This window comes from Arachis hypogaea, chromosome 12 (genome assembly GCF_003086295.3).
Source record: "Arachis hypogaea cultivar Tifrunner chromosome 12, arahy.Tifrunner.gnm2.J5K5, whole genome shotgun sequence".
Classification (NCBI taxonomy): domain Eukaryota; kingdom Viridiplantae; phylum Streptophyta; class Magnoliopsida; order Fabales; family Fabaceae; genus Arachis; species Arachis hypogaea.
The window spans coordinates 3346213-3360416 of record NC_092047.1 but is presented as its reverse complement, the minus strand read 5'-3'; the positions used below and the strand labels follow the sequence as shown (position 1 = coordinate 3360416).

General features: G+C 27.3%; 2 protein-coding genes across 3 annotated transcripts; both read left to right on the top strand.

Annotated features, from left to right (window-relative positions):
- On the top strand, window positions 1-4021 carry LOC112726399 (ribonuclease 2). Its single transcript, XM_025775772.3, has 9 exons — window positions 1-676; window positions 1044-1072; window positions 1496-1569; window positions 1927-2028; window positions 2138-2141; window positions 2471-2562; window positions 2876-3037; window positions 3184-3274; window positions 3688-4021. The coding sequence occupies exons 1-9, from the start codon at window positions 429-431 to the stop codon at window positions 3738-3740; spliced, it is 855 nt and encodes a 284-aa protein (XP_025631557.1). The 5' UTR covers window positions 1-428; the 3' UTR covers window positions 3741-4021.
- A 283-nt stretch (window positions 4022-4304) lies between these two features.
- On the top strand, window positions 4305-13155 carry LOC112726398 (cytochrome b561 and DOMON domain-containing protein At3g07570). Of its 2 annotated transcripts, none has more exons than XM_025775771.3 (6): window positions 4305-4578; window positions 5008-5416; window positions 7676-7884; window positions 8907-9312; window positions 11718-12004; window positions 12812-13155. In XM_025775771.3, exons 1-6 carry the CDS (start codon window positions 4396-4398, stop codon window positions 13055-13057), a joined length of 1740 nt encoding a protein of 579 aa, XP_025631556.1. In that variant the 5' UTR covers window positions 4305-4395; the 3' UTR covers window positions 13058-13155. The 2 variants fall into 2 exon arrangements, with proteins under 2 accessions (XP_025631556.1, XP_072066195.1); XM_072210094.1 differs by having other exon boundaries at window positions 4446-4582.
- Window positions 13156-14204: the final 1049 nt, after the last annotated feature.

Sequence of the window (14204 nt, the reverse complement as noted above, 5' to 3'; positions counted from 1 at the left end):
GAGTTATAACCCATTTGACATGATCATATTTAGCATTTTGAAGATTTTGGTAAATAAATTTAAAATCTAATTCAATCATGCAATATATCAAAAATGAATCCAATCAAATTTAAATTGATATGACTTTGATTGATTTTCAATTTATTATTAGATTTAATAAACAATTATTGAGCAAAATCATATCCGAATCACAAAATTGGAGGGAAGAGAGAATATTCCAATTAGGGTGAGTTCCGTTCCGAGTTTCGTGCGAAACCTGGATTCTCGAGATTCGCGCAATTCAATTTTTTTTTCAACTTCACCAATTGACTATTTTCCTTCGATCTTTTTCATAAAATATCGCATTCGAATTCACGTTTTGCATATTCCGATTGCAAAGCGCCAAACACAAACCAAACAATTTTTTTTTTCCTTTTTCGCCATTGACGATGACTCGCTCCTCCGATCGAGCTTTTCTTCTCCTTCTGCTCCTCGCCGCCGCCGCCGCGGTGGTTGTCACCGCCGATAGTGGCTTCTCGGTGATGGAAGAAGATTTGGATGAAATTGAAAGCGTAGTTGGAGGAGGATTAGGGAAGAAGCAGAGAGAGTTCGATTATTTCGCGTTGTCGTTGCAATGGCCGGGAACTATGTGCAACGGTGTCAAGAAATGTTGCGCCAAAAACGGTTGCTGCAGAGGGTAAATTTTCTCCCTTTTCTTCTTCCTCTTCCAATTTTGTTCATTATTGATAATCATTGATAGCATTGCTCTTTCGTTTTGTTAAATGTTATATATTTTATTTTTAATTTTTCCTTTTGTAAGTAAAAGTCAATGTTTTTCGGAACTCAGCTTAAAATTCTGAAACAAATAAATGATAGGATTGAAGATGAGCTAAGCATACATCAATTTATGGCTACGAATAATGCTTGTGATTAAATGGCTTTTAATATAGATATGATTTACAATGTGATGTCTTGTTATATATTTGTTGTTTTCATTGTCTTATATAACAAATTCAACACTTGAGAAGTAGCTGACATATTTTTGTTTGTGGCTTCCTTTTCAGCGCTGACACTCCTCAAGTATTCACCATACGTGAGTATGAGGTTTTTTTGCAGTTATTGTTGTTTATTTCTTTTGCAAATCTTGACCATTGGGAAATTCTTATGATGTTTTGAACACAGACTGAGAAGTTGACTTGCATTTGTTTCTGATTGTGAGAAGTGCTTTTACAACTTGAGTTTGTTGTATAACTAAAAAGCTGAAAACAAATTTTAATCAGAAGCTATTCTGTATGGTTTTTTGTTGTTAAAATAGTTGAAAACTGAATTTTGATTATACAATTATGTCAAAACTTATTTATTTTTTTCAGCAGGAAAAAAAAAACAAAACCGGAAACAAAAGCACCCTAATTATGCTGTGTCTTTTGGATTTTTAAAATTGTTTTTCATTCTTAAAAACTCTGGAGTTTTTTTCTAAAACGAATATTTTACGGGTTCCTATCTACTTGTATGACAGATGGACTCTGGACTGACTATAATGATGGAACATGGCCAGAATGCTGCAATGGACCGAGTTTTAATCCAAAAGAGGTATGGTTATGTGACCTTGAGTTACAAACCATTTGATCAAAAATCAATTATATTTGTTTTCATGGATTAGCTGTCAGCTGGTTGAAAAGAATAGAACCTGATTAACCTTACCTTGCCAAGTTATATTAGAAAGTTGTAGCAAATGTTTTTACAGCAATTGTATTGATTGAAGAAAGGAAAGACATTTTTACATTTTTTTTTGTTGCAACTGCAATTTTGACCTCTATTACTGGTTATACATTTGTGTTTTGGTTATGTTGATGTTACTTTTACTTCTTTTGTTGGACTCTACTATCAGCATTGCTATCTTCAATTTTCACTTTTTTTCTAATTCCTTTTGTTCCATGTTTTGTTTAGGTAGAGGCATTGCAGAGTGCTTTAGATCGATATTGGCCATCGTACAGCTGTAGCAAAACATCAAATTGCCATGGCGGAAAAGGCACATTTTGGGGTCATGAGGTTGTCACTGAAAATTACTTAGTTTCCTGTTTAAACTCCAGTCATTATGGAATCTAATAGTGTGTCTTTTGTTCTATGTTCCTGGGGCTGCCGTGTTGCGCATTTGCAGTGGGGTAATAATCTTTCACTCTTTTGCTGACTTACACAATTCAACATGTTTAGTGATATTCAATACTATTTTGCTTTTGACTGTAATAATTGAGCTGTTTTCCAAAAAAAGGTCTGGTACATTTGGATAGAGTCTGTTACTTGCAACATTAAATTGGTACACAAATGGTGTTCATAGTTTCAAATATACCTTAAACAATAACATAATTTTCCTTGCAATAACATTGTGTATTTATATTTTATTTTATTTTATTCTTCCTGATATTTTGTGGCAGAATTTTATGATTTTCTTGAATAAAATTCCAGCTTTCTAATATTGTACTTTCTCTTGCAGAGAAGCATGGCACATGTGCAAAACCTGTGATCCTAGACGAATATAATTATTTCTTGATAACGCTGAACCTCTATTTCAACTATAATGTTACAGTAAGTTCATTGGGCATATTCTTTTTCTGGTATCCATAAACTCCTTTATTATGAAATAATATCATAATCAAAATGCAACGATAAGTTAATCTTTTTCCTGCCGGACAAGATATCAAACTTGTTTTACTGAACAATGTACTTTGAAGATTAAGGGTCCCTCCTGTGGCCGTAAAATTAGAGAATCTAACTCTAGTTAGTGGGACAAGACTTATTTATACCTTTGATTGTAAAGATTGAATGCATGGTTACATTTACATCATAGCGTACTCTCACTCGTGTTTTCTTTCTCTCTTGTTTTAAAACATTGTTGCAGAAAGTTCTAAATGAAGAAGGATATGTTCCATCTAATTCAGAAAAGTATCCAGTCGGAGGCATTATTGCTGCAATTGAGAATGCTTTCCATTTAACTCCTTCAGTAATATGCCAAAAAGATGCTATTAAGGAAATTCGACTATGTTTCTACAAGGATTTTAAGGTTGGTATTGGATTCTAGTCTGTAATATACTCAGCATATGAAAAACAGAAAAACAAAAGTATCTTGTGCAAAATTTAGAATGACTAGCTAAGTCTGTAATTGCCATGTATCCTATTCAAACACAATTTTTAATTATTTTCTTTCAGCCAAGGGATTGCGTTCTTCAAACCAACCGAATGGTTACTTCATCAGAATCCTGTCCTCAATATGTTAGCTTGCCAGAAGTTAATTCATTGGGTAAGTCAATTATTGTTTCATCTCTATACCAGTTTAACTATAAAAAATAATTCTCTAAATTCTGCATATGAGCAGACTGATTGGAGGAAACATATTAGGGCCTTTTTTGTTTTATGTTATTATTTTTAGTCTATTTTTTTAGATTTTGTGAAGAAAAAAACCGATAACAAGAAGAAATGAACGAATTTTGTATTTTCATCTTTTTCTTAACATTATTTTAAAACCAAAACATGGAATACAAAAATAGAAACCGAACGAGCTTGTATTAGCCTCTCAAGTCTCAACATTAGCCCATTTTTGGTAGTCTTGAATGGGAATCTCGATCTAATATCTAGCATATTCGACAGAAGTTCAATTAGAATAACTCATTCCATTTCCCTTCTCTAATCATCTGTGCTATTATGCATGTGCAGAACATGGCTATGAAGATGGACTTGAAAGATCGGAATTGGCTGCTGCTCTTTGAGGCCATGGCATGCTGCTTCTTGTACCTTGCAAATGAACAAGGCCACATGAATAAATATGTGTGAATGTTGTTGTACCAGAGTTGGATTCTAGTTTAGAACTGGAAGGTTGGTTTGAGACCTTAAACCACCTTAGGTTAGCCAGAAAAGTGAAAGAAATGGATGAAAATTATTATTTTGTACAATATGGAAGCAGGGCTTTCATCTGTTTCCTTTGTACAATAAACCATGTTGATGTATCACAAGCAATTCGGAATAATATACTTATTCTAAATTAGTATCATCATATACTTTACTATATAATATGCATACATCTCTGTTTTTTACATACATTTTACATTTTTGGGAAAAAACAGGGAAAAAAAAACAGAATTATTTGATACACAACCCACCAATTAATTAGTGTCACCTAGTGGGGAAAAAAAAAAGACACATTATTGAACAATAATTTAATGTGTTACTATATGGTCATAATTGAGAATGCCCCAGCACCAAGTTAGATGAAGTGTTGAACCATCGCAATCATTACATTCTTTGATTTTCTGCTTCAATAGAAACAGTAATATTTTAAACCTTATCATATAGATCTTATGTCCTCATTTCAACACATTTTTCTTTCAATCTAAAACCACAGCAACATCCATAACAGAGAAACAAATGAAGCCATCTCTACCACTCCTCTTGGTAACTACAACTTTTCTTGGATTATTCTTTCTTCCAATTTCAGAACCAAAATCTGACTCATGCAACATCAATCTCAACCTCAAAGTTCCTATCCCTTTTGATATAACAAACCTTCACTGCCTTTCAGTCTGGGATTCTCAGAGTTTCATCCTCAGAGTAGGTGCACTACTTCTAAACTTCATCATATACATATTCTTCCTACAAGTATGGTCAATTCTAGACGAATTCTCTAGTACTTAAAGGCAACATTTCGTTCTATAATAAAAACTTGTTTCATTATCTTGTCCTTTTTGCCCTACTTTAAAAGATTACATAAAATATTCAAAATTTGTGTTCACATGACATAGTATTTTTAACTTAACTTCATTTTCAAATATATTCATGTCTCTCATTTTCTGAAATTAAAAGCAACACATCAAATGTTTCTATATTCTGACAGAATAAGAGCAATGTAAACATTCATGTCTTAGGTTTCAGATGATATTTTATATTATCTTTTTTCTGTTTTTTTTTTTTTTTTTTACGAAAACATTATAATATTATTAATCATTTACTACACATGCAATTTTATTTTTTTTTGAGCAGTATGTTCAAACTTCTAGAAACACTTGGAGCTTCATTCTCTCAACCCCATATACAAATTCTTACATTGCTATGGGGTTCTCAACCAATGGTGGCATGGTAGGTTCAAGTGCCATAGTGGGGTGGGTGATATCAGGAGGAAAAGGTGGAGGGATCAAGCAATATTATCTTGGAGGGTATGCACCAAACCAAGTGGTTCCTAATAAAGGGAACCTTAATGTTGTGGCCAACTCAACCTTTATCACTTTAGAGTCCAATCATTTATACATGGTGTTTCAGTTACAAACTACTACTCAACCTTTGTCTTGGATCATATTTGCCACTGGTTCCATTGGATTATTCCCTCAAGCACCAAGTTTTGCATTAACAAAACACCTTGACAAGATTTCCCAAAGAATTGACTATTCAAAAGGTTAGTATGAGTTTTAACTCTTTTTAAGTATTTAAGAAGTGGTTTTATTATATATATATGGATTATTCTATTAATAACTCCTTTTGAAGTATTCATTCATATCTACGAAGTAAGAATATTTCGTTAGTTGTTGTATCCGCATATCTGACAAATTTTGGACTTGATTTTCATCGATACTCGTTCGATACATGTGTTTTTGGTTAATAAAAAATAAAAAATTCTTCTCCAGATATATTTGGACACATCTAAATACCATTACGTGTTAGTGTGTTTAGCCTAATTCAGTTATTTTTAATTTGTATTTTTGAAATGAGTTTAGAAATAATATATATTATTATTTATTAAAACAAAAATGATTTAAAATACTTTATATTACTAAAAAATACATTAAAAATAGTTAAAACATTATTTTTTATTTTAATATCATTAAATATAAAATATCATTATAATTTATCTAAAAATACTTTATATGATATATATATATATATATATATATATATATATATATATATATATATATATATATATATATATATATATATATGTCGTGTCCTATGTCCTAGAAAAATTTAAAATTCATATATCCACATGTCTCGTGTTGTGTCGTGTCTCGTGTCAGTGTCCGTACATCATAATTTATATTATTTTTATTAATGTGTTGTTATTTTTATTTATTACTTTTAAATTGTTGTTATTTTAAGATAATGATTTAGTAATTTGGAGTGATGATAGAGCATCTTGCTAAATACTAAATAAAGTAAAGTAAATGCAATAAATATTTTGATATCTTGGAAAAATAGTTAATTAAACTCTATATTAGAGATTAAAATAATATTTAACTTTATATAATAATAATAAATCAAAATTAAACTCTTAAAATAAAGTATTTTCACTTAAAAGTCTTAAATAATAACTAGCTTTGTTTTTGCTTTATTGTAAAGCAAAGTATGAGAAGGTAACATGCCATGTTTGTTAATTGACTAGTATATGGATTTTGGATAGCACATTAAATTTTTCTTCTTTTTTCCCCTTTTGGATTGCATTCTTTTGATTTGATTCAAGGTTAACATAAGTATGAATATGAGATTAGTGGCTAAAGGCCAATTACACACGTCATCATAGCTCATTATTATGGTTGTGGTGGAATAATGTTAATTGCTTAATAATATTCTTTATTCAATCATGCATTCACCTAAATAACTTGTAGGGCTTTTACATGCATAGAGTTGGTGAGGGGTTTTTATCAAAGAGAACAAATAATGAAAGAAAGAACCTAGTTTTTTAGATTTAAATAAATAAATAAATAAAACACATAACTTGGAGTCTTGAAACTGAAGGCATGTACTTTTGGGAAAGTAAAGAAGCAAAACAATTATTGATTACAACTTTGACTATATATACTATTGGGAAGAAACTATGTTGTTTTTATACTTAAAAATGTGAATGTCTATTTAACAACAAATAGAATTTAATATAATAAAAAAAAATGAGAATTTTAATGTAAGCGCATATATATACTATACTATTACATGGTATATGAATATTTTTTACACCCAAAAAAAATAATGGGGTATCTTAATTAATTAATTAGTTGAAATTTCATTGTTGTGGATAATAATAATAATAATAATAATAGAGTTCTATTTAATATTTAAACTCTCACATTCATTCAATGGGAAAAATAATCAAGAACTTTAATTATTTACTCTCAAGTTATTATTTTCAATAATCATCCATGGAAGGAACTATGAAAGTAATTAAGGTATAAATTAAATTAATGATTAATGATACCCTATACTTCAAAAAAGAAAAGGAAAAATACAAAGTGGAAGTTCCTCCTAATGGTCACATTAAGTCAACAAAATATATGATTTTTTTAATAATTGTCCCTGGTTTTATTAACATAATAATAATTATTATTTAGTAATTAACATAATAATTGCTTTGCTTCCTTGATCAAATAACTATTAATATATCATTATTCATGGATGTTTGACTAATGGTGCAAGTTAACTTCCACCAACTAATATACCATATATGTTTGTTGAAAACAATCATTGATATTATTAAAATATTAATACCAATATTAATATATACCTCTTTCTTGTTAACTTAGAAAAAAAAATATCATGAGCCACAAATTAATACTTTTTGCATACAAATTAAACATAAACTATAGGGAGAATAATTAAGGAGATATAGAAATGAAGGCATCTATAGTAGTATTCATCATGTTAACTATTTGTTTCCATTTTTCAGCAAAACTTGGAAGTTCACAAGGTGATAGTACTTCTAATTCTTCTTCTTCTTCATCATCACAAGCAAATGGAAATAATGGAAGCAATGGTTCATTATCATCACAAGAAGATTCATGTGGTTCAAACCTAAACCTAAATGCTCCTCTTTTCTTTGACACAACAAAGCTCATTTGTATTCCTGTTTGGAATACTCAAGGTTTCATCCTTAGGGTAAGTGCACATACACTGGATTTTTTTTTTGTTCTTCTAACTTTACAAATTTTCATATATAATTCATATTTTTCCTTCTTGCAATATCTATCAATTCCATCATATGACTGATAAAAATGACCTATAGGCTATACCTCATATTAGAGAAATTCTTAGTTACAATATTATTGAAATAAGAAATTAAAGAAAGTGGTGGTGCTTATCATTCTATACTATATTTGTTACAATTTTTTAATTTTTTTTGGAACTAATTAAAAATGTAGAAAAAGTAAGGCACAATGAATATCAACAAAATTTATGTATTTGAGTGTAAAACATATTTTTTTTTTTATTTAATGTATTGTAGCGGTTAGAAACAAGAGACTAAACTGGAGAAAGAATTTGTATATTATTGAGTGTATTCAAGTTGTCTAGAATAATACAATATAAAAAAGTATTTATAGGTGTTAAAAAAATTATAATTATAATAATAAAAACGTAATATTTTATAATAAATATTTAAATATATTAAATAATTCTAATAAATACTAATTGATCCTAATATATTCTGATAATAGCATTATTTTTTCTTAGTTGATGAAATATGAATTTCTTCCCATGTCGACACTTATTATTTGTGTATATATATAAGTTTTGGTAATTTTTTAATTAATGTAATTTAGAGACGTAATAAATTTTCACAATAGTATATGAAAGGGGAAAATGATATTTTTACTAAACAAATAATATGCTTGATTAAATGACAATATACAAAACTTATTACACAATATAATATATATACATACTAATAAAATAGATTTAATTTAATTAAGAGTTATATTGTTACATACTGAAAATTTAAAATAGTTTTATTTTTTTATATTTATGTTTGTAAAATTTTAAGTTATTGATAGATAATTAATTGAATCAAATTATTTTATTCCATAATAAACCTAATTAATTAACCATTGCACACAAATTAATTATTCCATAATAAACCTAATTAATCATATAAATGTGTATATGAATATTGTTATATGCAGTATTATGAGAGTTCTCCAAACACGTGGAGCTTCATTCTCTCAGCACCAAACCCTAATTCCTACATAGCAATAGGGTTCTCACCCAATGGAGGCATGGTTGGTGCAAGTGCCATAGTTGGTTGGATCTCAACAAATGGAGCTGGTGGAGGCATGAAACAATATTATCTAGCAGGGACAACACCTAACATGGTTGTTCCAGATAGGGGCAATTTAGTCATTCTAACCAACTCAACCTTAATCACATCACAATCCTCAATTTTGTACATGGTTTTCCAATTACAAACTAACCAACCTCTTTCAAGGGTTATTTTTGCCATTGGACCAAGTGGTACCTTTCCTTCATCCCCAAGTTTTGCACTTTCCATGCACCAAGACAAATTCTCCATGACTTTGGATTACTCAACAGGTTTGTCATATCATTATATATGTTTTTTTGGTGACTATATATTAATGTTATTCCTTCCACTAAAATTAGTTATTAATATATTTTTGTATAAATATATGTGTGGTTTAATTTATTTTTAATATGTATTTATATTTTAATATATTTTATACCGATGACTGATTTTGTGATGACTAATTTTAATGCGCACGTAATATGGTCGTATCATTATATACATGTGTGTTTGTGTGAGTTAATTTAATTTGTTCTTTTCTCTTTTATGATGATCCTATTTATTGATTGATTGATTAATATAGTAATTAACTACTAGATAGAGGAAAATGACAAATTCTTAGTTAATGGGAAGATTAATGGTCAATTTTGTAATCTAGTAGTGAGATTATTATATTAATTTTGTGCAATGGATTTGAATGGTTGGTTGGTTGGTAATGGAGTTGATTGTTTCATGATGATGTCAACATTATTAATTAAAAAAAAAGGAGTGAAAAAGGGTGTTTTCAAATTTAAATTATTATAATTGGTTTGTTTTATTTTTTATCTAACCCAAGGTTTTTAGATGTAAATTACAACGAATAAGTCTTATAATAAAATGAGTAATAATTCATGTAAACTTCTTTCCTTTAGTATTATTTTCTATAGAAAAATGGTTTATTATTGCGGCTATTTTTTTATATTGATTAAATATATGTATAATACGTTGTTATTAAAAGATTAGGTGTTTTTTTTATATGGCATTTTTTTTAATTGATATTATTCAAATCAGACAGTCTGATTTGTTTGAACAAAAAAAAAATAAACTACAAATCAGAAGATTCGATTTGTATTTTTAATTTTTTTTATTTTTGAAAATAAAAATCAGATGGTTCGATTTTAATATTAATTTTTTTTTAATTTTCAAAAACACAAATTGGATCGTCCGATTTGTGATTGTTTGTTTAAAAATAAAACAATACAAAGAAATCGGAGGTACCGATTTGTGTAATCCATAACAACATAAAACACTTCTCTTCTCACATCATTTTGTGATATACGTTTCTCTCTCCCATACGAAAAAGAATAAGCGTATTATTGCATGTTGTTACGAGAAAAAATTGATTATTTTCTAAAAAAGTTTCAAGAATAAATTACTCTATTCCATATATACTTTTAATTTTTATGATAAATTTATTCATAATTTATCAATATTGGAATGATAATGGTGCATAGTAAAATATATAGGTATCAAGATGCTTCTAATTATAACTATATATTCTAAAGTAGTTCACGTGGTTAACTTTGGCACATGATCACGATGGCCCATTATTGTCACTATCAAAACTGAATTTTGGTTGTTGATGAAAGGACTTTCTGATCTAATTAATAACCATATTGTTGCTGTAATTAAAATAGGTTAGAATGTAAGATCCAAATCGACCCTCTACCAAAACCAACCTACATTATCTATAGTTCTATTAATATCATGGATTTGGTGCCTTTTTTATTAATACATTATGTTGTTCCTCCTTTTTCATTTAATTTTCTCTATTAAATAAGATATTTCTATTAATACATTATTATATCACTTTTTTTTTTCCTAAGTAACATGAAGAAGAGTGTTTAATTTTATTAAATATATTGGCGTTTGTGCTTTTAAAAAATACAACCACCTTTTTAAAAAATTTTACCCATTTAAACTTCTTTAATTGGAATATAGAGTAGTTGTAGGTTTGCAAGCTAAGGAATGTGCTTATAACTTTAGAATGATTTATTTCAAGAAGATGTCCACACATATATCTTTACTTAAATTGAGAATAAAATGAAGGAAAAAAGTTATTAATCAGTATTTTAATTTTAGTTATTAATTTAATTTTTTTAGTCTAATAATTTAATAACATATTTTTAGCCAATATTTTTTAAATATTACCGATTAGCTATTGGTTAAAAATAATAAATTTTACTAATTTTTTAATATTTTTCTAAAATGAATTAGTTATAAATTAAAGATATATCTTTGCCCGTAAAATAGTCTAATCACATCCAGAGACGAATCTAAAATTTTTTTTGGAAAATATCAACATAAAAAATATAAATTAAAAAATTAAAAATAAAAAAATTAAATTAAAAAAATTAAAAATTTAATATATATATATATAAATTATTAATTTTGGGGCCATTGCCCCTTTCCATTAAGGTAGCTCCGTCACTTATCAGTTATCACATTATAGTTTTTTTTTTTTTTTTTTTTTTTTTTTTTTTTTTTAAATATAGTTTCCGCTAGAATTTCTCAATATTTAATAAATCAATCCCAAGCTTTATTTATGGATTCATGTAAAATTAAATTAAATATCATCATCAAATTTTTTCCTTTATATAATCACAGAATTAATTCATTATTAATATTTTTATCCTTTTTTTTTAATCAAAACCAGGTTCAGGTAGTTTATCGGAAAACCCTTCTATGAACTTGAAGAAAAGCCATGGATTGTTGAACATAGTGGCATGGGGTATCTTAGTGATAATGGGAGCAATAGTTGCTCGTTATTTCAAGGAATGGGATCCATTTTGGTTTTATTTTCATGCTTCAGTCCAATCATTGGGTTTTATTATTGGAATAATTGGTGTAATTAGTGGGCTTGTTCTTAATAATCAACTCCAAGTTGATGTTTCTCTTCACAAGGCTCTTGGTATCATCATTCTTGTCCTAGCTTGCCTTCAGGTATATTCTTTATTACTTTATTCCTTCTTTTTAATTAATTAATATATTTTTTATTACTTGTTAGTAATTTGTTAATTTAAAAAATATAATTATTTTATGTGAAAATTTAAAAAAATTAATAATTTAATAATATTTTTATTTAAATTTGATAATTATGATACGATATCATATCAAGAGATAAAAAGAATTAGATAGAAATCAGAAAGAATATAATAAAGATCTCTAGAATAATTAGGGTCAAGAAAGAAATTAGAATTTTTAATTACATTATGCATATCACACTATTATTTCATACTCTTATTTAATTTATAGCCTAATTTTTTAAGTAAAATATAAGCCTAATACTAATTCTAATATTATTGATAATAAAAACAAGTACATATCATCTTGAAATTATTTATCCTAAAATTAAAGTCTAAGTTGATAGGAGAAATCGTATAAATGAATGATTATATTTTTAATATTTTTTTATACAATATTTTTTTTGGTTAATAAGGAATGAATTTTAAAGATTGAGATAATAAAAATTTTGATATTATATTATAAAGATTCTAATATCAGCGCAAATAAAAATAATATAATTTTCAAAAAAAATAAAATAAAAAAGTTAGTGGTTGTGTTAAGATAGAATATATCTCCAATCTTTTTTTTTTTCAATTAATGATCATAGACTAAAGATATATAGATTTGGGCATATAGTTTGAAACAAGTCATATTAACTTATATATATGAACCTAATAATTAAGATTTATAGAATAGTAATTTGTATTATTTTGTTTTTTATCATTATGTATATTACATGTGCAGATGATGGCTTTGCTAGCTAGACCTAACAAGGCATCAAAAATGAGGAAGTATTGGAATTTGTACCATCACAACACAGGAACAGTTTTGATTATATTAGCCATTGCTAACATCTTCTATGGAATTCATTTAGGCAGAGAAGGAAATGCATGGAAAGTAGGCTATGGAATTGTTCTTGCCATTTTACTCTTTATTGGATTCCTTTTTGAGATAAACATGTGGAGTAGTTTAGAAGAAGATGATGACTAAACTAAATTTTTATTATCAAATTTATTTCTTTGTAGAAATTGTTTGTTTATTTCTTCTCATCATTATTAATTAAGTTTTTGTTATTTGATGGAAGCTAATTAAGTCCTTATTTATTTTTGATTATTTTTATAATTTTAAGTTGCGTTTGGAACAGAGATAGAAATTAAGAAATAGAGATTAAAATAAGTCTCTGTATTATGTAAAATATATAGAACTAAATTATGTTTTAATATTTTATTTAATTTAAAAAAATATAGATTAAAATATTTAAAATTACTAAAATATGTTTCTTATTGTGTTTGTCGCCCCGCCTCAGTTTCAGTTTTGTGACGCCTCAATTTTTTTCACTATTTTTCTCTTTTTTATTATGATTTTAAAATTCTCTTGCTAAATATAATTTTGATATATGTTGATGAGATTGTTATTTCTTGTTATTATTATTGTCCTTGATAGAATTTGGTGATGGCAGAAGTCCGATGATGGGGTAAGAGGTGGAGTAAGATTGGGGTGAGGTGAGGGTTTGGTAGTGGAGAGATTTTAAATGATAAATTTGAAATATAAAATTTTAAATGATGACATTTGAGAAAAAAAAATTATTAAAGTTTTAATTTCTGTCTTTAAAATTTTAATTTTTTGTGTCCTATTTTTTGAAGGTACTGAAAAAATTGAAATTTGTATCTTGAAATTTAAATTTAGTTTCAGTCTTTAGTCACAAAATACAATACTAAATTTCAATCTTTCAGTGATTATATTCCATACCAAATACTACTTAATTGTATAAATCTAAAAGATACAAGAATTATAATTTTTTTATCATTTAATTCCAAACTCATTTTTCTACATATGCAAACCCGGCCCACTGAGCACAACCAAGAAGAAAGTAGTTACTAGCTAGCTAGGGACATACAAAAAAAATAAGTTGGGTTGGTTTAATAATTAGTTTATTAATTTACTTAAATAAATCACAAAAAAAAAATAAGTGTTAAAGAGTTTAAATTATGTTTTGTATATACAATAATTTATTAGTCAAAGACAAATATTTAAATAAAATTTTAATCTGTAACAAATTAATTTTTATTCTGCCAAATTAAGTAATGTTGTAAAAAAAAAAAAAAAACTAGGCACATAAAACACTAGTAGTTCCAAC

Bases quoted from the DNA above. Each gene is read 5' to 3' on its own strand.
- LOC112726399 (XM_025775772.3), top strand. From the start codon at position 429: ATGACTCGCTCCTCCGATCGAGCTTTTCTTCTCCTTCTGCTCCTCGCC. The intron at 677-1,043 runs GTAAATTTTCTC...CTTCCTTTTCAG, and splicing joins AAAAACGGTTGCTGCAGAGG to CGCTGACACTCCTCAAGTAT. The intron at 3,038-3,183 runs GTTGGTATTGGA...ATTTTCTTTCAG, and splicing joins GTTTCTACAAGGATTTTAAG to CCAAGGGATTGCGTTCTTCA.
- LOC112726398 (XM_025775771.3), top strand. From the start codon at position 4,396: ATGAAGCCATCTCTACCACTCCTCTTGGTAACTACAACTTTTCTTGGA. The intron at 7,885-8,906 runs GTAAGTGCACAT...TGTTATATGCAG, and splicing joins CTCAAGGTTTCATCCTTAGG to TATTATGAGAGTTCTCCAAA. The intron at 9,313-11,717 runs GTTTGTCATATC...AATCAAAACCAG, and splicing joins GACTTTGGATTACTCAACAG to GTTCAGGTAGTTTATCGGAA.